Here is a 22623-nt window from a genome sequence, read left to right on the forward strand (position 1 = left end):
ACGCTTAGCTTATTGCCAGAGGAAAAGGTTTTCCACAGAAAAAAATCATTGGTGCATTTGTCTACGTTTTAGTGGATTGTACCCTGGGATCTTACAAATAATCATTCCTTTTACCGTACTGACATTTGGTACCAATGATCATAATACCACAGGTGTAGAAGTATTTTTTGACAACTATTTAATGCTTTACTCATTTATCACCACAAGATGGCACAAACACTCGTAGATCACTTCAGTATGCATAAAAATACTTTACAATTTAAACAGATTTAAACTTTTTCTTTATAAATATATAAATAAATTACTGATTAAAAAGCAGCGTCTACATAAAACAAAAACTAACACAGCATTATAAATAATATAATTTAAGGCTTTCATTGCACAAGGCTACAGTATCTCACACATGATCTGTTCTACGTTATTTTGTGCCCAGGATTACCTGCTATCAAAAACTAATATGAATGTCAGTTTCAATTGGCGTTTGTCATTCATATAGAATTAGGTTTGAGTAACAACTGAACTTAAAAAATGTTAAATATTAAACAAAACAATTTTTTGTTAAATGGCAGAAAGGAACTGTGAAAAGTTAGGCTTGCAGTTCTGGTCCAATCTATTGTATAAACAACAATACTACAAAAGCTATGTGTGTTATTAATAATGGCAGTAACTGATTCTCCACCAATATGATGAGGACAGGAAAAGACAGAAAATAGAGTTTATCATGTAAGTAATAAAGTTATGCTTCCTGGTTCATACATCAGTCTCAATATCTCTGACATTCTTATTATATAAAGGCACTTGACTATAATCACAGTCAATCTTGATACTTGGCTTTAAAGAATTCGTGTCTTTAAGAGAGAAGGATCTCTTCGCATCTGTGTCCTTCTCTCTGTCCAGCCAGTAGAAGGACAGCATGATGAAGAGACCAGCTGTGGACCCAGTAACGCCGCAAGCGAAGAACACGTAGCTATACTGCTTAGTGCTGTCGACAAGGACGCCTGTAAAAAAGACACAAATTACACGAGTATTAAACTGATCAAAGCAACCAGCTACAAGAATACGACTCTAAATGCAGTCACAACAACCACATCTCTCACAACATTAAAAAAACAACTTAAAACATATCTTTTCCGGAAATACTTGACGGGTAAATGTTGACCTCCCTAAAAGAAAAAATAACCCTCTATCTCTCTCTCTCTCTCTCAACAGGTATTGATCTGGCTTTGTGAAAACTAATACTTTGGTCTCACTTTGAATAAAAGCGTCTGATAAATGTTAAATCAAAATTTAAGTGTTACTTTACAACAATGTGAAAATTTACTGACATGTGTTGTGACTTCTGTGTCACTATGTTTGAATTTAGTACACTAATCTGTTAACCTGATCTAACAGTATCTAATTCATATCGCTAATGCAATGCAATTTGTACAAAAACGTATGATTATTAGAAAAAAGCAACACTGAGGCCCCACCCCTAAACCTAACCGTCACTGGACCGAAAACAAATAAGATATTATAAGATTGTAAGAATTCATACGAATTAGCCACCTCGTAAAGAGTTATAAAATCCTGTGTGTTTACGTGGACATGCACCTATCAATGCTAAATAAGCAGAAAATATTGTTTTCTCTTAAATCATTGTTTCACTTCAGAAGACATTTTTTATTTACTCACCCTCAGATTGTTTCAGACCTGTTTAAATGTCTTTGTTCTGCTGAACACAAAGGAAGATATTTGGAAGAATGTCAGTAACCAAACAGATCTCATCCCCCATCTCGACTCCCATAGTATGTATTTTTCCTACTATGGCAGTAAATGGGGTATGAGATCTGTTTGGTTACTGACATTCTTCCAAATATCTTCCTTTGTGTTCAGCAGAACAAAGACATTTAAACAGGTTTGGAATAATCTGAGGGTGAGTAAATGATGACAGAATTTACATTTTTGGGTGAACTATCCCTTTAATCCACCGGAGGCATTTACCCCACTTAGAAATGTTTTGTCCTGAGAACGTTCTCAGAATGTCCCTGCTGGTGTCGAATACATTCCCAGAACGTTCCGATATGGTCACGGAGTGTTTTAAAGGGTGTGGGGAAGTTATTTGGTGGACCTTGACAGAAAATTCAGGATGTTCTCCAAACGTATAGGGGACCCCCAGACAGCAAGCTAACAGGTACAAAACATTGAATCAATGTTAAAAATAGTTGATTTTTCAATGTTAATTTCATTGAACCAATATCACTTCAGCACACGCCATTAATGTAGAATTTTGTTTTAATTTCAACAAACCACCATAACCACTGTGATCAGTGTTTGCTTTAGTTGGGCTCTTGACTCTGGATTTCCATTGTGTCAATTCAATTTCCTCTTTCAATGCGTGTGATGTGTTTCTATAAGAACACTAGTGCGTTGTCAAAGGACAGAATTGAAAAAGTTGGCAAAATTTAATTTTAATAATATGTGCAATAATAAAAGTAATACTGAGATTCATGCTTTCATGATTAATGCAAATTTCCTTTTTTAAAAGTGGAAAGTACTGCGACAAAATAAACAAAAAAAATACTGACAGATTTGGGCATCATCAGTCATTACACAAAACTCGACAATGGTGACAATCAACAATAGAAAGCTTCCTGCTGCAATGCATGCTGGGTAACTCATTCATGACTCCCGGCATGCATTGCAGTTGATCTGTTAATCTGAATTAGTTTGATGATTGTCACCATTGTTGAGGTTTGTATGATGAGTGTTAATGTCTAAGTGTGTTCAAGCCCAAACCCAATTCTATTTTCTTCCCCTTGCCTACCCCTTGCCCCTTGAAACAAAGTGGCAGAGGAAGGGTTACAAATTTTCCACTAAGAAATGGGACACCACTGGTATACATCATCATACGTCGTTGCTAGCTCCTAACGTTATGTCAGAGGACATGCGCCGATGCACCGGTGTTGCGGGAATATGGGCATTGTCCCTTTAAGAAGTATGGGCTTTGTAGTCCTGACCGCACGGGATGATGGGAAAAGTAGTGCGGGTGCGGGAAATTCATGTGTGTGAAAGGAAAAGTGGCGGACGGAGCTAAAAGGGGAGCAAGCTGCTTTTAGAAGTTTTTGTTGTTTTTCATAAGTTCGTGAAACCACCCGGGAGTTCAAGTAATTGTGAAACGGTATAGTGATGGATGGAGCTTTCGCTTGGTGAGATTAAAGCAACGTGCTTCCAAATAACTTTGTCGGCTCATTACTGCGAGAAATGAACCAGAGAACACTGTTACAGTTAACGTTATCCACAATCGGAGAGGCGGATTAACAAGAAGGTAACATTGGGGGCATCGTCCGGGATCTCTCGCATGTGGTGAGTCGTGTTGATATTTTCGATTGCCAAGCCGAAGTTTATAAAGCTGCACTGCAGCACGATGAGAAAATACTCCCATGTCAATACGGGTGGCCACGTGAATGCTACGATGTTAACGGAGCACGACGAAAAACGAACGCCTATGTCATTCGCTAATTGGTTGAATGAATTGAATGCTCAAGCATTAAATAATGGCAGTAAAAACCCCTTCGCACAGAACGATACGGTATGCTCGCAAACCGCTAAAGTCAAAACGCCCACATACCATTATGTTTCACCACGAACAGGAAGAGAAACCAACCCTTTTAAAAGTGGAATGGGAAATGAGATGCATGACAGTGGAATTGATACGCAACGCTATGTGCAAAGCACGCCAGCTAATTTAAAATCTCAACATGCGGCATGTAGTGATCAAACGAACAAATGCATGTCTCAACGCATGCCCGTAACGCATCACAAACCCTGCCAAGGTGCTACAGCTCGGCATATTGTACATGACCCTGAAAGTAATGCTGGGTGTGCCAGTGATGATGAGCATTGTTTTCTTGAGCTGAATAGATCCAGACAACACAGAAAGATGTACTACGATCTATCATCGGACAGTGGAGAGGAACGTGGTGCTATAAAAGAAAGAATCCCAACGCTACGACCAGGTCAGTTTGATGGTTCCACTTCTTGGAGAGAGTTTTTAAATCAGTTTGAAGATTGTGCCAGAGCTAACCACTGGTCGGAAAGGACAATGGCTGTGCAGATGAGGTTCTGTCTAGTGGGTGCTGCAGGCGCTGTGATTCACAAAAACCCCAGATCAAGTCGATGGAATTATGGCCGCATAGTGGAGGAAATAGAAGCTGCATATGGGCCGTCATCAGAGCAAGCTGCTGCCATTGGAATAGAACTGAGGCAGAGAGTCCGCAAAGTAGGTGAGCCGCTTCACGTATTGAGAGATGATATGTATGAGAAAGTCTCCATTGTCTATGCAGATCGCTCTGAGAGAGAACAGGACTCCATTAGTGTTGAGGTGTTCATTAATGCGATGGGGGATGCTGACATCGTGCAGAGACTGTTGGAAGAGCGTCCACGCACATTAGCTCATGCTTACGAGATTGCACACAGGTACGAAACCACACGTCGCGCAGCCACTAGTGTAACACAGCTCATGCAGTCTGCCACAAGACCAGCAGAGCGGAGAACCAGAGCAGCTGCGCTACGGGAGTGCCCTGAACAAAGTGAAAGTGATGAGGAGAACTCAGTCTCGCACACCCCCGAATGGAGACAAAGACACAAATACACACCTATGAAATCCCAAACACGAAACTTCACCAAGTGTGGGAAAATAAACTGGGGAGAAATTGTCTGTCACAACTACCAGGGCATTGGTCACATGAGACGGAACTGTCCTTCACCCAGGCTCAACCTGCAACATGTATCTCCAGCATTACCCCAGACTCAACCTACCTCAGAAGTTCTGAGAGTCAAAGGTAACGGCCCTGAAATGTGCATACACAGCCTGCTGTATAATATGGAAATGTGCGCCCTTTTGGACAGTGGAGCCAGGAGGAACGTGTTGCCTCGGCACTGCTATGAGACCATTACAGCCGATGTCAGGCCCCCACTCAGACTATCCACCATACAAGCACTGCAGGGAATCAGCCCCTTGAATGTTGGCGTTCTTGGTGAAGTTGATGTCAGTGTTAACTTCATTGTAGCAGATGTAGCAGAGGGTACGGAGGCCATTCTGGGACACCCATTTCTGGAACAGGCAAGAGCACGTCTTGACTTTGGCAGCCGGAAAATAATACTTTTCGGTGAGCAAATACCTTACTTCACTCCGAAAGACAAACCCAAAGTACACATTGTGCGCATAGCACGTACTACTCTTCTGGAAGCGGGACGTGAGTATATTGTGCCGGGCAAGGCACACTTTCGGGGGCATGTAAAGGGCAACGTGCTGCTGAGTCCAACTAAAGGCTTCATGGAGAAATATCAGGTGCTAGTGGCGAGGATCGTGGTTGACGCCCAGCGAGATAATCGAATTCCCATCAGGCTATACAACCCTGGCCCAGCTGATGTGAAGATAAAGAAGGGAGTCGTTGCTGGAGTTCTCCAGCTGGCAGATGTAGTACCGGCCCCCACTTCATCAGTATCATCTAAAGGCCTAATTCACGCAACTGTCCCAAGCTACTTGCAGTCAATGTATGCAGAAAGTGTTGCAGATTTAAAAGAGACAGAACAGCGTGATCTGGCAGAGCTCCTCGTTGCTTACCGTGATGTATTCTCCTCCGGCCCGACAGACCTCGGTCGCACAAACTTGGTGCAGCATGACATCCAGACCCGCCCAGGCCCACCTGTGAAGCAGCCCTCTCGTAGAATGGCGTGTGAGAAGCAGAGAGATGCCGACAGACAGATTCAGCAGAATCTTGATTCTGGTTTAGCCTCCCTAAGCAACAGCAGCTGGGCTTCACCGATAGTAATGGTACAAAAGAAAGACCAAACGTATCGTCTGTGTGTTGATTATCGAGCTTTAAATGAGCGCACCATTAAAGACGCTTACCCACTTCCACGTATCCAAGATACGTTGGACACGTTGTCAACAGCCAAATGGTTCAGCACACTGGACTTAGCCTCAGGCTATTGGCAGGTGGAACTAACCCCAGAAGCTAAGAGGGCAGCTGCGTTCTGTAGCAGGAAGGGGCTGTTTGAATGGAATGTCATGCCATTCGGGCTTTGCAATGCCCCGGCGACGTTTCAACGCTTAATGGATCGCGTCCTGGCTGGGATGCAATGGGAAACATGCCTAGTTTATCTGGACGACATCATTGTGCTGGGAAAGGATGTGAAGGAAATGCTCCATCGTCTGACCCAAGTATTTGAAAGACTGCACCAAGCTAATCTAAAGCTCAAACCCTCTAAGTGTTGTCTTTTCCGCCGCCAGGTAGTCTACCTAGGGCACATTGTCTCTGAGGATGGCATTGCCACAGACCCGCAGAAGGTGCGGAAAATTTGGGAATGGCCCCAACCAACAACCGTTCATGAGGTGCGGCAATTTGTGGGTCTGGCCTCCTACTACCGACGGTTTGTAAAAGACTTTGCCACAATTGCTAAACCCCTTCATGATCTTCTAAAGAAACACGCCCGTTTCCACTGGACTTCGGAGCATCAACAAGCTTTGAATAGACTCAAAGAGCTGCTCACCACTGCTCCCGTATTAAGCTATCCAATGGATAGTGGTGACTTAATTCTCGACACGGATGCCAGCAACTTTGGAATCGGGGCTGTGCTGTCTCAGCTCCAGGATGGAGAGGAACGGGTGCTAGCATATGGTAGCCGGAGCTTAACGCAGACTGAAAGAAATTACTGCACCACCAGGAGGGAGCTGTTGGCCGTTGTGGAGTTCACATCACGCTTTCGACAGTACCTGCTTGGCAGATCCTTTACCGTACGCACAGATCATAGTAGCCTGCAATGGCTTATGAAAATGAAGGAACCAGAGGGACAATTAGCGCGATGGCTGGAGAAGCTGGGAGAGTACGACTTCAAGGTTGTGCATCGCCCTGGACGCCACCACGAAAATGCAGACGTGCTGTCCAGACGGCCTTGTCGTTCAACCTGTCCTTGCCATTTCAAAGAACCTCGCCCAAGTAAACCACAGCTGTGTCACCAGGCTGTGCAATGCAACTTCAATGGTAGTGCTGCAGCCTATGCACTTGGAACATCCACCTCACCGCTCTGTCCAGTGGGGGTAATAGAAACCATCAGTACTGCCAGCAACACCTTACCATTCGGGTGGAGTCCCGAAGAGCTCCGTTCCGCTCAGGAGGCTGATGCTGATATAGCTCCTATCAAAAGGTGGATGGAAGAAGGAGGAGAGCGACCATCCTGGGACAGAGTGTCACCTTGCGGACCAGCAACCAAAGCCTACTGGAGCCAATGGAAAAGGTTGTATCTAAAAGATGGAATTTTAGTACGACGGTTCTACCTGATGGAAGGCCCCGAATTCTACCCCCAGATCATCTTGCCGCGAGGGTTCTGTAAGAATGTCATGCACCATATGCACGATGGACCTGTCGGCGGACATTTCGGAGTGGAGCGAACGTTGTCACGATTACAGACCAGGTACTACTGGTATAAGATGCGGGAAGATGTGACGCTGTGGTGTCGTACATGCACCAGCTGCGCTGCAAAGGCCCGACCCACCAAGAGACCCCAAGCGCTTATGGGTACTGTGAGAGTGGGAGCTCCCATGGAAAGAATTGCTGCTGATCTGATGGGCCCCATGAATGAGACCGAACGATTTAGCCGATACATTCTAGTAGTACAAGACTACTTTACCAAATGGGTGGAAGCCTACCCCCTTCCTGATGACCGGGCCGTTACTGTAGCAGAAACCATAGTGTCTGAATGGGTGTGTCGCTACGGAGCCCCGCTGGCACTGCATAGCGACCAGGGAAGTAACTTTGAGTCTGAGGTTTTCCAAGCAATGTGCGATCTGTTGGACATTGAAAAGACTCGAACGACCCCTTTCCGACCGCAGTCTGACGGGCAGGTCGAACGGTTCAATGCAACCCTCCAGAAGATCTTGGCTACTACTTCAGATCGTTGCCACTGGGAATGGGACCTCATGATTCCCTACGCCCTGATGGCCTACCGAGCCACCTGTCACAGTGCTACTGGGTTCACACCGAACATGATGCTCTTCGGCAGAGAGGTAACAGAGCCCATTGACCTTGTGGCAGGAATGCCCCCTAACGAAAACTCTGTCCAGACCCCCCCACAATATGCCATTCACATGAGAGAAAGGTTGGAACTGGCTCATCAAATTGCCAGGGATGCATTGGGTCAATCTGTTGAGCGTGCTAAAAGGCAATACAACAAGACAGTCGCGAGGAGACAGTACAAAATCGGCGATGCTGTGTGGCACCTCATAAAAGGGACTAAACGAGTGAAGAACAAAATCAGGAAGTTCCTCCCATCGTATGAGGGCCCTTACTTCATCTTGGGGCACCTGGATGATCTTGTGTACAGGATTCAGAAAAGCCCAAAGGCAAAGGTGAAAGTTGTTCATCACGATAAACTAAAACCTTACCATGCTCGGCAGCCGCTGGATAACAGCTGGGTGCTCAAAGACTCTGAATCCTGGCAGCCTCTGGAAGTTTCTCCTCCCAGCCTGGAAGATGATCCCAGTAATGTCGACATTAGCCTAAACAGCCTGTTCTCCCAGGAAATTGTGGACAGCGTTACCCGGGACGAAACACCCACTCTTGACATAATTTCTGATGTCTCAAGGCCTGAGCCCGAGGATGTTGAGCTCAGTGGGGGTAGCACGGTGTCGGTGCCACAGGAACTAACAGGGACTGTTTATGGCCAAAAGGGGGAAAGGCCACTACGAACCAAAAGACAGCCAAAGTGGTACGGAGAATGGACTTCCTAAAGTGTAGTTGCTAAGAAAAAAAAGGGGAGACTCTTGTTCATGTTGTCTTGTATGCATTGTTCTAAAAAAAAAAAAAACTGAAGCTTGTGAATGTATCTTGATACCATCTGTCCAGTGTTAATGGTGTTCTCCTATGTAACCCGGGTGGTGTTTTTTTGTTGTTGTTGTTAGGCACTTTATTGTCTAAGAGAATAGGATTAATTTGCTAACTTGCGTTATTTTCTTGCCATGCATTGCATTTGAGTGTATGCATTGTTTTCTGTTGTTATTTCTCTCTTCCCACAGGACAAACAGAATTAAGGAACTTAAACGTTAACCCATGATGGACTTTAAGCACTGTGCTCAAGTTGGATACTAGCATTTAAAAAAAAATTGACTGTTTGAGGGGAAAGTTGCAATCTCACCTTGCCCTATTCCCCCGGTAACGTGCTACCCCCCTTGCCTTATGGACTGTTTGCCCACCCTGTTCGGTTGAATTTGAAAAAAAAAGTGTGTTGAAAAATATATATATATATATATATATATGGGGAGATAATGTGTTGAATGCATTTCTGCCTGTTATCTGCATTGTGGAATTTGTTATTGAAATGTTACGTTGAAAATGTAATACTGTTGCAGGTCAGTTATGTCATGGTGCTGGAGTGGTGTTATAATTTAATCACCATCCAGAGTGGGGGTAGTGTTGCGGGAATATGGGCATTGTCCCTTTAAGAAGTATGGGCTTTGTAGTCCTGACCGCACGGGATGATGGGAAAAGTAGTGCGGGTGCGGGAAATTCATGTGTGTGAGAGGAAAAGTGGAGGACGGAGCTAAAAGGGGAGCAAGCTGCTTTTAGAAGTTTTTGTTGTTTTTCATAAGTTCGTGAAACCACCCGGGAGTTCAAGTAATTGTGAAACGGTATAGTGATGGATGGAGCTTTCGCTTGGTGAGATTAAAGCAACGTGCTTCCAAATAACTTTGTCGGCTCATTACTGCGAGAAATGAACCAGAGAACACTGTTACAGTTAACGTTATCCACAATCGGAGAGGCGGAATAACAAGAAGGTAACACCGGGTATATGACATAAAAATATATTTTCTAATATCGTGCAATCAGTGCTGTCCGCTAGCAAACTTTAGCGATTTTTTTTGCAATCGTTAAAAGAACATCACCGTAAATACAAACACAAGATTGAATGTATACATAAAATGAAAAATTGCCATAAAAATCCTTATTAATGGCAAAAATTACTTACATTTGGGTCTGCTTGCTCGAGTAAGCAGCCATGTTGGAAATTTCTCTTAGCCCTTCGTTTGAAGTGAGGTCCCGAAAAATCTTCGTTTTACCCCTTCACGTGAACGCGCCAAACGGAGGGGTAGGAGAAAGTGTAGGGGTAAGGGGTAGAATTGGGATTGGGCCTTATTGTGTTGTACTTTTTTTTTACAGTAAATTTTCATTAGTCATGAAATCATGAACCTCAAGATTAATTAAAGAAGTCTCTTAACGTTATTATTGCACATATCATGAAAAAGCAAACATCTCTTTCTTTGCCAATGCACAAGTGTTCTTACTGAAACACCACCACCACGACCACCACATGCATCAAATGAGAAAGAGGAAAGAAAATGTACACAATGAAAGTCAAGAGCGAAGAGCTCAACTAAAGCAAACACTGATCACAATAATGGTGACTTGATGAAATTTCTTTCATTTTTTAACATTAATTGCAGGTGTAAAAGTGATATTGATTGTCAATTTGTCATTTCAAAATAATAAAATTACATGTCTGGGACATGAGTTACATTGCCAGATGGTAAGTCATAAACTTACCAAAAGGACAAATACGTAACATAACTGGTTGTCATTTGTTGGCAGGCAACATTGTAGTTTGGTCCCCTAAAGGTCCTGCAAATGTTATGAGAATGTGTCCTATAGTAAAGGTCCCCTATACGTTCTGAGAACATTTGCAGGACCTTTAGGGGACCAGGACAAAACATTTCTAGAGGGGTTATGCATGTGCTTTTTGGAGCTTTGCCATTTTGAGCCCTGTATAAGACAACAGGTCCATCTGAATCTATCTCTATATTGTTTTTTTATATGCTTGCTTAAACCAAAATAAGTTATGGATTGCAGCTTTAATAAAACAAAACAAAAGTGATTATGTCCAGAACCCTGTTGGTAATAAGGAGGCGCAAGGATAGCATAATCCACTTGCTGAGGCTCAATCAGCACCACAACTGTGAGGGCAGGCATTGCTGTGTGCTTTGACATTTGAGTTTCCAAGGCACTGGTAATTGGAGAGGACACCCCAGTGCATGATGATCTGTTTCTCTATAGTTTTTCTGGAGACCGGCCTATTGGCAACCTGATGATCTTCTCACCCTCACAGCATCAACACCTCAACAACCCTCAAACTGGACAAAACAAGTCTTTCCCTTAAAGATTGGGTAAAATGCAATGTCATGCATTCTGACTTCTTTACACTGTTAAACGTGCTGGCTTCTCATGCTTAACATGGTCAACTTGTTCAAAAACGAGTTGGACGTATGACGTAGTATATCTGTGCTTGATACACTCCCCCAGCACTTCAACTTGTGTTGGAAAGTTTCTTATAAGTCTGGATCCCTGTTTCGTAACAGGGATACTATTCCTTTTATTGGGCAATTCTTCCGGAAAAGCATGGCAAGGCGAAAGAAAGAGCCTGCCCAAGCGCCAAATGACGAGCAATAGTAAGACCCGCTCATCAAGATTGGCTGCACTGTGGGCCTGCAGCTGCAGCTGGTTACTATTGCGATAGTGAAGTTTAAGTGTGTCTGTTTGTTCACGGCATTTCAGTGATGGATGTTATATAAACGGTAGATTTAACGCTGGATTTGGAGATCGTTTGAAACTGACAGACGGAGCGGTCCCAGTGCTAAAAGATGCCGGACATGAACTGCACGAGGTAAGTCAAACTAAGTCATATGTCTGTGTTTTGTTGGCAATCGGCGTATACGTGCATAATGTAAACAACAGGAAGGGATTAATGCGATGATGTATTGTGTGCTCGTGCTGTAGTTCCGTCCCACTGCATGCCTCCAGCAGCTTGTCTTTTTCCGGAAATAATCGTACAGCTGTATCTCTCTTTTATAAATTTGATCAAACTTAATACTTTTCGAAGATACGACGTATGCAATACTACTGTATGCACTCAAGATTAATATGAGATTGGCAGAAACTGCGTGTTACCTGATCTTTAAACCTTTTGACCTCTGTATAATTTAAAGGATTTTTTACCCAACATTTTTGGATGTACTATTCAAACAGGCATAGACGTTTTACATACAGTGTTGATATTTGTATACTGTAAATGACAAACACATAGCACATCACCTGCTAGCGGTGGACCGATGAGCAGCATAATGCTCTCCATAATACTGATGAGGCCCAGGGCTGATGGGAAGCGGCTCATCTCTACCGTCTCCATCAGTACGGTGAACAGCAAGCACCCGATAAGACTCATGGAAAACCCAAAGATTATAACGTAACTCAGCAGCACCGAAAAACTTGTAACCATCCCACAGATGCAGTTGCTCAAGCCGTTGATCAGCACCGCGATGGCAAACAGGTATACGAAGATACGGCTGCCCTGGAAACAAGGCAAGCCGAACACGAGTGCAGCTGCTGGCCGAACCATGATGTTCACCAATCCAAGTATAGCCATCAGCAGAGCGGCTTGGTCTTGGTCCACACCGTGTGCAGTGGCGTATGGAACCAAGTAGACTAAAGGCACCACGAAGCCCACCATCATCCAAGACACCCCGAGAGCATAGGCACGGAAGCGAAGGTTACTGCGCAGGAGGTCAAAAGCCATGTGCCGGCGCAAGAAAGGCATGAAGGTGGAGAGAGTGGTCCGCAGACGCCCTTTAAGACCCTCTCTTTCCTGATGGATGGAGAGGCGATTGTCTGTATGTTTGGTTCTTTCTTGTGTCTTTGGTTTGGCCCCGAGAGGTCGCATGACAGCCCCACACACGCAGCAGTTCAGCAGAACTCCTCCTAGTATCAAAAAGCTTCCTCGCCAACCAAACCTGCTGCGTAGAGCGTTGGCCAGCAAGGGGAGTGTACTGAGACCAAGTGCAGTGCCGGTGGAAGAGAGGGCATTGGCAAACGCCCTGCGATGCACAAAGTACTGGCCCACCATGGTGATTGATGGTTGGAAAGACAAAGAGAATCCCATTCCTAAGAATAACAGAATACTGTAAAAATCAGTCCATTTCAGGTGAAACATTGTAAAGCAAATCATGTTCGCACCACTTTATTTGGTTTATGTAATATATACCCACCTGTGATGATGCCAGCAGTGATATACAGTTCCACCATAGTCCGTGCAAATGAACTGGCCGCCATTCCCAGTCCGCTCAGAAAGCCGCCAATAATTATTGTCGCACGGCAACCGCAGCACTCCACGAGAACACTACATATTGGGCCTGCGGAGAGACAATGCCATTGTGCTATTATCAACAAGGATGGTCGGAAAAATTAGTGCACACAACAGCTGCATTTGATTGACAGATTATCCCCCAAGCATATGCAGATAAAAAAACTATTGTTTTTCCCCAAACGCCAGCTATTAACATTTGGTACTAAAACACTGCATATCAGTAGCCAATTGAAGTCCAAGCACTCTACGTTTCTATTGAAATGATGGTTTTCCGTCAATGGCAGGCTATTGGCACATATGGGGATGAAAAAACAGCTGCAGGGAAGCTTTTGTTCTGCATGTAACCGTTACATACAATGGGTTATCACTTCTTTATGGAGATGTGAAGGTGTCAAAACGATTTATTTCATTGGTCAGATATTCTAAAGTTTTCTAACATTAATTAATTACAGAATTAAAGGGGCATACATTTACAGTTACAGTCTTTTTTAAAAAAAAGATTGTATTCAACAATATTCAAAGCCCCCCTCAGAAAAACTCACTATTTCTACCCAAGTGAATATTTTATATTAACTGAAGAAAAAAAACTTTAATTAATTATAAAAACGTCCAAATAATATGGCATATCTTAGTTTCTAGTTTTTTTAATATATTTAATCTAATTGTCTAACTAACTATTAGTTATCTTGAGCCCCCCCAAAATATTATGCATTAATTGTTTATTAATGCATAATATTTGTTTATAAAAATGAGCGATAGGCATTTCCTGCCTTATGTGTAATGACACAGAAACCCTTCTCTGGTTATAATGGCTCGCCTATAGGTTACATCCCCACTAGTTACATTTTGCTTAAAATTGTGATATGAAATTGCAGGACATAATAAAAATATGATGTTTCCAGAAAGGTTTTTCAAATACCTTTACTAAACAGATGATTTGTAGAGAGCGTATTACATCCAGTGTCAACAGATGTGAAAATGAGTCACAGTAATATCATCACTTTACCCCCTTTCCTTTGTGATTACACAAATGACTTGATGTGACAGCAATTAATATGGTGAAAATGACTTTTTATCTCGCTAAATCTCAAGTGGACTGAACATTGGCCCTGCTTAAATGAATGCTTGGCGTCACAACGCTGCATGATAATAAACTTGTAGGATTACCTTAATATTGTTTCTGGCACTTGCTTGTGTAGCTGGCAGCACAGACAAAGGGTTGGAAAGAGAAATAAACATTTCTCACTGAGGAACAATGGTTTCTGACTGTTCCATGTTCCAGAGCCAGTCCTAAAAACATGTTTTGCCTAAAATCTTGTAAAGCAGGCTACATATCATCATGTACTCTATATAAATTACTGTAATATAATTAACACAGGTACATAATACAGCCAAGTGTTTATGTATAAAATATATCATTTTAACTTAAAAATCACATAACTGACCTCATATGTTGAGTGATAAATATTTCATAATCTCAAAATAAATGTGATTTTGTTTTTGATGTATTTTTTAAATCTTACATGTGCTGTATATTTGTATGTGGCTTCTTGTTATGTAAGTCATGGTTATGCATTGTAACAGTCGCATATCTGGTGCGCTTTACACTGTTGCACAACTGAACTGCCTAGTAACCACTAATGAGATGAATTAGGTTTATGCTGATAAAGGATTTTTCCTTCCAGAAAAAATCCAAAAAATACATCCGTATTTAGTTTAGCCAAACTTGTGCTGATTAGTGCACACAAACCCTATCAATGAGAAACCTATCTGAAAACCCTGTGATGTCCACTCACTTTGCAGGGGACTATCATGTGATTTGAGCATCCCCTTTGTTAAAGAACTTGTCTCATCTGTAAGCAAACAGACCACCGCTATCGTCCTGTGACCTGTGTTTTTCTTTCTGGAAACAGATCTCGCTATTTTCTCCAAACAACAGGCCAGCTTGATTACAGTAACCTGATAGAAGTGTTTTTCTGGAGGCTTCAGATACTGTATCTGGCTTTGTGATGAAGGTGAATGTGGGAGCTCGGTTAAGATAACATCACAAATCGTGGATGAACTAATAGACCAAATGCAAAAACGTCAGAGCAACCTCCCTACCGCCTGCATGCAGCACGGCCATCATGATGGCTGGTACCCACGAAGTCTCAGTATTGCTGGCTTGAAAGTCGTTCTGCAAGTCTTTGTAAAAAATCCCGATGCAGGAAGGGAAAGCCAGAGTCAACGCCAACACCAAAACAGTGGCCGCGAGCACCACCCAACCCCAGTCACCATCGGGCGCCACCTGCCCACTATGACCGTCTGCTTCACTGGTGGAATGATGCTGCGTCTCAGAAGAGGAGAGAGATTTCTTTTCCTGTTGGTCTGGTTTCTCTGGCTGACTGCTGGCTGTCTCCTCCGGTCCAGATGTTCTGCTCCCTGTGACAGCATCAGTACTGTCTCTTCTCTGGAACAATCTGTGATCATTGCTTTGATTGTTTTCCTGAGTCTTATATACCTCCACACTGTCCGTCATTGTGTCAGATGAGGGCCCTCGCCTCACTCACTGGTCTGCAGAGATGAGACGACAACAGGCAAATATAGTCAGAGACAACTTTGCAATACCACCTTTTCACATATTTGATGTATTTAGAGCTCACTTAATGAATAAACATCAAAGAAATGTTTCCCTGAGCGCATAATAAATAAAAAGATAAATAAAAAAAATTTATTAATAATTTGTTTATTAATAATAATACATTTCTTTAAACTGCAGATGGTCCTCACCTGCTGTAAAAAAATTAAAATGTACACAATGGAAATTGTCACCTGCAGACAACCTTATTTGCTGAGTATTGTGGGAATGAGCACTGAGTAACCTGACACTCTTTAGAACCTTGTTTGTGCTGAAAAGCCATAATCTCCTGAGACCCAGCAAAAAAAGAGAAAACAAAAACAATAATAAAAGAATTAGAAAGTAAAATAATTAGAATATTGACATTATAATAATACAAATAATATTTAGAAAGCTTATTTAGAATATTTATTTCACGTTATACATGAAATATTACAGTACATTATGAGTGTTTGAATGTATATGGACACCCCTCTGCCACTCTGAGTTTAGCCACATGATTAAATCTATTCTTCAACTTTTTAGCACACAAAAAATCATGGTCATAATAAATAAGAACAAGAAAAGTAGGTTTGGAAATTTAATTGGGTCAGGAACCATTTGCTAACATGATTTATCTCGTTTATTCTTTATCTTATGTCTTGGTGGCAGAATTATGTTCTAGAAGGTGAACACAGACAGAATACCTTTCAGTAGCCTACACTGTAAAAAAAAACCAAAAAAAAAACAGATAAAGTAGTGGCAGAAAATTACCAGTACATTTTCCTTTATTTTACAGACATTTCTGTTAATGCTAAAATGCAAATGAATGCAGTGCAAAATGTAAAATACAGGTAAAACAACTGTAAAAATGAACACGGAAAATTCCTTCATATTAATACAGTGTATTGTGCCCAATTTTTACGGCTTTTTTTAGAGTGTACAGTTTATTTTTGAAACTAAGATTTATTAGGCCTATTTGAAATACGATTCATTATTTCGTTATCTTCATGATCACATCGCACAGCAACCCGCTCGAGGTAGTATCTTCTGGATAATAGTCTCGGACAAGCCAAAACAAGTTTTTATTTTTTATTATTTTCAAGTGCCTTTTCTCTCTCACTTGTTATCTCCATCGACACGGGACGGGTTGACTCTCTCACCTGCGCGCGCCACAAGTTATCCAAGTTAGTTCATAATTTGGAGTGCGCGCGAGTTATTCGTTTCACAAAACACATGCGCAAAACTAGATGAAACATATACATTGGCACGGCTCCTGACACAACTAATTCTACCCACATTAATGCAGAAAGAAAAGCAGCAGTTTATTCATCCATCAATCTACAGTACAGTCACACTCTTACCATTAATCTCAATAAGGCACCCGGCAGGTTATTGTTTTTTTCAGCTGAATAAATCTGAGTAACACCAGAACGTTTTTCCTACCTTTCGTAGGCGCAGTTGACATCTGTACTTGGCGTTAAGTAGCCCTTCGTCTGTAATGATGCTGTTCACCCGCTGCCCCTTGCATGACCCGGGTGAGTGAATAGCACGCGCACGTGCTCGGTACTGCGGGAAAGCCCGAGACTCCCTGAGCATAGAGCAGATGACGTGAACGCGCAGAGTGAGAGGAGCTCGTGAGTGTACTTTACGTTATTCGTTCTTCAACACTGCTCCATTGCCACGCAACCAGTGTTGGGTAAGTTACTCTGAAAAAGTAATTAATTAGTTACTAATTACCTATTCAACAGTGTAATTAGATTACTGTACAAATTACTCTCTCCAAAAAGTATTTAATAACTTGGTAATTACTAGTTAAGTGATTCAAGGATAGACACGAAACGACTCTTAATTCATTCAAATAAAGAGTGTTTGGTGTAACTATAGTTACTATAAGTAATTAGTTACTGTAATTTGATTACTTTTCCCTTGCAAAAGTAAAAAAAGGGATTACTCTTATTTTTTCTGTAATTTAATTACAGTTACTTAGGCTACTTCTGATGTAATTCAACAAAATACTGTGTGTAATTGTGTGTGCAATAGTGGAATTGACATCAAAATTCAAAGTCTAACTTTAAAATCTGTGCTTTAATGTATAATTCTCACATTTGTTATACTTTGATCAGTTAATAATAACCCACTACTTTATGTAGTTTGAATGAATTAAAAGAGACGTTTCATCTATCCTTGAATCACTTAACTAATCAAGGTTGATACAGGATATAGAAAGTAATTAGTAGTAAGTAATTAAATACTTTTTGGAGAGAGTAATTTGTACAGTAATCTAATTAAACTATTAAATATGTAATTGGTAACTAGTAATTAATTACTTTTTCAGAGTAACTTACCCAACACTGCAAATAAATAACATAAAACTGCATAAAGTACTCTTATTAACTGACTAAAGTATTACAAAACGAGAAGACTGAATTTTAATGTCAATTCCAGTATATATCCATTACACAGTATTTTGTTCAAGTACGTCAGAAGTAACTGTAATTAGATTACAGAAAAATAAGAGTAATCCCTTTACTTTTTTAAGGAAAAAGTAATTAAATTACAGTAACTAATTACTTAGAAACTAGTTACACCCAACACTGCATGCAACTGAGGTGTGATGTAAACTGAGCAAGGAATTATGTGAGTGGTATGTGGGTCGTCCATCCCACCCACCCACGTCAGTACAGTATACCGTTTACAGTAAAGCATGGCATCCATCATTTTTAATAGCCTCATATGAGGTCTTAGAATGTTTTGAGGTTGTTATTGTTAACAATATTTAAAAGTTTATAAAAACAGTGTTTTTTAAACCTTTACCCGCACGAGCCATGCATTTCATTTATTGTGTAGTGTCACCTGAACATTAGTCAAGCATTAGGCTATTCGTCATATTATTTTTTCCCATTATAGCAGAATTCCCTAAAAAAATAATTTGTCTCAACATCACATCATCAAAATAAAAAATACAGGTTTCATAAAATCACGGTGACACAAGTCATCAAAAACATGAGTCACAGACAGGCAGATGGCCACAGATGAAATTCAAGACCAGAACACACAGATCAAAATGGCAGTGCCTAAAATAGTAAACCCTTGCATCATCATACTAAAACAGAGAAAACAAATTAGGCAAGAAAACATGTCAACATGGACAGCTGAACGGTGTAAGGTCTTCATCTTAGGGCTGTTTACGTTTGTAAATATTTTGAAGCTGATGCCATTTAGCATTTCTAAAGATCATATATTTGATGCTTAAAAGGGTTTCTGTCTGGTCTAGGACGTGATCTGACACATTAAAGACTTTTTCCAAAGTTCATTCATCTTTTCTGTCTTTTCACACGTGCCTGTTTTTTTGTCTAGTGAGAAGTTTGACTTTGTACAGTACACTAAACTTTGATTTTAAGTAACCATTCTGTAACAAGGGTGGTGCTGAAATGAAACTTGAAAATTAAAACTCACAAGCTATATTACAACGTCACCTCAAAATCTTATTATAGCCTAATAAAATCCTCTGAATGCTTAGTACATTGTGTTCAAATGCTTTAGAATCATTAGGATATTTTACGTACATTAAGGTAGTATTTGACGGATGTCAAACTCAAACACCGTAATATCTGTAATGTGTCAACTGTTACGTGACAGCTTTTTCTAGACACACACACCCATGTCTATTGTTGAAATATAAAGTTTCATACAAACTGTACCCTATGAGCAAATATAAGAATAAGAAAAGTACAACAGCCATAACAGAGAGAAAGGGATATAAGGCAAAGCGGATACAAAAAAAAGCTGTGGCTCTTTCTGACATCTAGTGTACAGGAGTTGCGCTGCAGTCTCCGTATATTTTAATGTGTTGCAGCAGTGTGTCTCCAGTCCGCTGGGTGTCAGTAACGAGACGCAGTGCTCTTAACAGCGCTTCCGCTCTCCGGCGGCCATCACGCTTCTGTCATTGCAGCGGCTTGATCCTTGGACAGTAAGTACGTATTGCGATACAGTATTATCTTAAATATTACGGCGTCTACTAGTTTTAAACTCGAATAAATATTAAACGTAAGACTTAATAGTTCTTGTTAACGTGAAACGGTGCTTTTTTTCGGGTGGTTATTAACAGATTTAGCTTCTATAAGTCATATCCTGACCTTGTCTTGTTGACTTCTGTGCAAAGCACAAGATCTTTCGTATGTGTTACTCTTTTTACTTTATATTGTTTCATTATTTTATTTAACTGTAAAAGTTAAAATAGTTGTTTTTATTTCAGAATCCATATATTCAATGTGGCCTTGATTGAACGTCATATGCGCCTTAACACTGTTTTTCTAATCATGGTTATGTGACATCTAACCTGGAAAAAGTGCTATACTACACTTTATATTTAATATAAGTTGTAGTATATTATTGTAATTCATATAATTTGTTAATCTGTTCTACAGTATTCATCAGTATTAACTGTAATGAATTAATTGTTTGAAGTGAATTGATTCTGTAGTATACATTAATAAAAATGCAAAGGTTTACTACAATACATTTTTCATACGGTTTATTATATAGACAAGTTTTGAAGATCTATTTTTTGATGTACTAATATATAGAGAATGTAATTCCACTCAATGAGCATGTTTTTAATGCTAGTAGCAAAATGTATGATTTAGGTTAAAAATGTCATTCTTCATAACTAGGGCTTGACTAAATGTTTTGACAGGAGAAGAAAGATGGCAGGACGACGTGCAGCCGTTAAGGCCATTGATTGGCTGGCTTTTGCAGAGAGGGTCCCACCGAACCAGAGAGCCATGTTCAACAGCCTGAAGACCCGCAGTGATGCCATCACAGCAAAGTGCGTCTACTTTCTATACATGGAAGAATACTAGTGTCGTTGTTACTACATGTCTTCTTTGTAATATAAAGATGTCTCGTTATGTTCTTGAGCAAAAGATCAAAAATGGTCCTTAAATAAATCTGCTGTAATTAGGCAGTGTAGCTTTTGCTGCAGGATGTTAAATAATGTATTTTTGTACTTGCAGACTTACATCTTTGCCAGAGAAGCCAGTTACCATTGACTGGAGTTACTACAGAAGTGTTGTAGCCAAAGCAGGCATGGTAGATGAGTTTGAAAAGAAGGTGAGGTGTGGTATTTTGTCTTCGACTGGGTTTCTTCTGCTGCAGTGTGTCTTATAGTGTTCTCTTTCTGTTTGTCTGTCTGTCTTTCCCTCTGCAGTTTTCTGCATTGAAGGTCCCTGAACCAGTAGACACTCAGACTGCAAAGATTGATGCACAGGAGCAGGATGCTGTGAGTGTCTTATAATATTCAAATCTCACACGTTGCTCTGACCGTGCCGTTCATGAGTAAAAGATTATCTTCTTGCAAACAATCTCCTCAAATATTTGCAAACCATTCGGAAACTGAATCACTCTTTGCATCATAGAAGTTTTTAGGGATGGTGCTACAAAAAGATACATTTCATTATGGTTTAAATAAGAAAGACATTAATCTTTCACAGTTACAGTTTTGATAATCAGCCAATTAGATGAAAGAATTACTAATACAAAATATTAAACTGAAGTTCAAGTTCAATGCAAAGGAACAATGATTTCAGTTATTTTCATATCTTTACACATGGTTATTAAATAAATCTAGGTGTAATGTTGATCAATGACGATTTGTCAGTATGAACTTAATTCGCAGTGCAGAAAGTTAGTTTTTCTTTTATGAATTAATGACAGCACACTTGTGTGTCACACATTCATGTTTTTTTTCTTGACCTCTTACAGAACAAAAATGCAGCAGCATATTTGGAAGCATCTAAAGCTCGTATCGCAGAGTATGAGAATGGGGTAAGTACAGTAAACAATCGTATTATGAGCATTAATAAAAATCAAGTAATTTTATTGTGTAAGAGCAAATCTGGACAGTTTATTTTTTTGCAGATGGTCTGGAACTTGTGTCCAGTGTATCAGCTTTTGGCTATACAGAAATGCACACTTGCCAAACATTCTAGTGTTTAGTTAGCCATTTATTTAAATTCGAGAGATCGGATGCAATAGTAAAAATAGATTTAAATTACCTGTTTCTGTAAACACCCCTTGTCCCCAAATCCTTGCCCACCCAAAGTTTTCCATTGATAAAGAAATTCACTATATATTACATTAACAATTACATTATGTATCCTTGGCAGCTGGAGAAGTTCAGGAACATGATTCCTTTCGATCAGATGACCATAGAAGATCTCAACAACACCTTCCCAGAGACCAAGCTGGACAAGGTCAAACATCCATACTGGCCACACAAGCCTATTGCTGACCTGTAATTTATTAGCAGTGCCCAGAGCTTCAATGTAATGCATCTCCATGAGTGCGAATGCTTCTTCTGTATAGTCTAAATGCTTCTACCACAGAAGTGATTCCAATTGTGAAATGACTCATTACCATTTTATGTGTGGGTTGAAATAAAAATTAATTGTTTAAGTTACGACTTGTCATCTGAGCATAATTCGAATCGGCAAATGCTACACAATGCATACGTTCATTTGGTTTTATGCAGCAAGCTTAAAATTCTTTCATTCGTTGACTATAACACCAGCAAAGATGGTCTGTATTTCAGTGTAAAAAACATTTTAGTCTTCATCGGCTTGTCAAATTGTCAATCTGTAGTGTTTTTATTGTATGACTGTAATGTTGTAGAGTGTCATTTTACAAACATCTTTAAACATGTTTACTCCACATACAGTATATCAGACAACATTTTAATGGATGGGTGTCACGGCTTTATGTAGCATTGGCCTTTTTTGTTGAAGTGGCTTTGAAATCGTCATTGATCTATAATGCAAAACTGTCTTTGGTCTGGCCACACTGTGCTCTGC

General features: G+C 40.6%; 2 protein-coding genes across 7 annotated transcripts; one reads left to right on the forward strand and one right to left on the reverse strand.

Annotated features, from left to right (window-relative positions):
• Positions 1-184: 184 nt before the first annotated feature.
• slc16a5b (solute carrier family 16 member 5b) lies at positions 185-17416 on the reverse strand. 4 transcript variants are annotated; one of them, XM_057346710.1, is made up of 6 exons: positions 17216-17416; positions 15996-16079; positions 15277-15726; positions 13076-13219; positions 12126-12971; positions 185-998 (listed from the first exon to the last, which is right to left on the reverse strand). In XM_057346710.1, the coding sequence occupies exons 3-6, from the start codon at positions 15689-15691 to the stop codon at positions 751-753; spliced, it is 1653 nt and encodes a 550-aa protein (XP_057202693.1). In that variant the 5' UTR covers positions 15692-15726; positions 15996-16079; positions 17216-17416; the 3' UTR covers positions 185-750. The 4 variants fall into 4 exon arrangements, with proteins under 4 accessions (XP_057202693.1, XP_057202692.1, XP_057202691.1 ...); XM_057346709.1 differs by having other exon boundaries at positions 15985-16079; XM_057346708.1 differs by having other exon boundaries at positions 15943-16079.
• Positions 17417-19646: 2230 nt separating this feature from the next.
• On the forward strand, positions 19647-22232 carry atp5pd (ATP synthase peripheral stalk subunit d). Of its 3 annotated transcripts, none has more exons than XM_057346714.1 (6): positions 19647-19746; positions 20469-20600; positions 20788-20884; positions 20982-21053; positions 21536-21598; positions 21940-22232. In XM_057346714.1, the coding sequence occupies exons 2-6, from the start codon at positions 20479-20481 to the stop codon at positions 22069-22071; spliced, it is 486 nt and encodes a 161-aa protein (XP_057202697.1). In that variant the 5' UTR covers positions 19647-19746; positions 20469-20478; the 3' UTR covers positions 22072-22232. The 3 variants fall into 3 exon arrangements, with proteins under 3 accessions (XP_057202697.1, XP_057202698.1, XP_057202696.1); XM_057346715.1 differs by having other exon boundaries at positions 19650-19742; XM_057346713.1 differs by lacking the exon at positions 19647-19746 and adding an exon at positions 19929-19947.
• The last annotated feature ends 391 nt before the right edge of the window (positions 22233-22623 follow it).

Source organism: Triplophysa rosa, linkage group LG11 (assembly GCF_024868665.1).
Source record: "Triplophysa rosa linkage group LG11, Trosa_1v2, whole genome shotgun sequence".
Lineage (NCBI taxonomy): Eukaryota > Metazoa > Chordata > Actinopteri > Cypriniformes > Nemacheilidae > Triplophysa > Triplophysa rosa.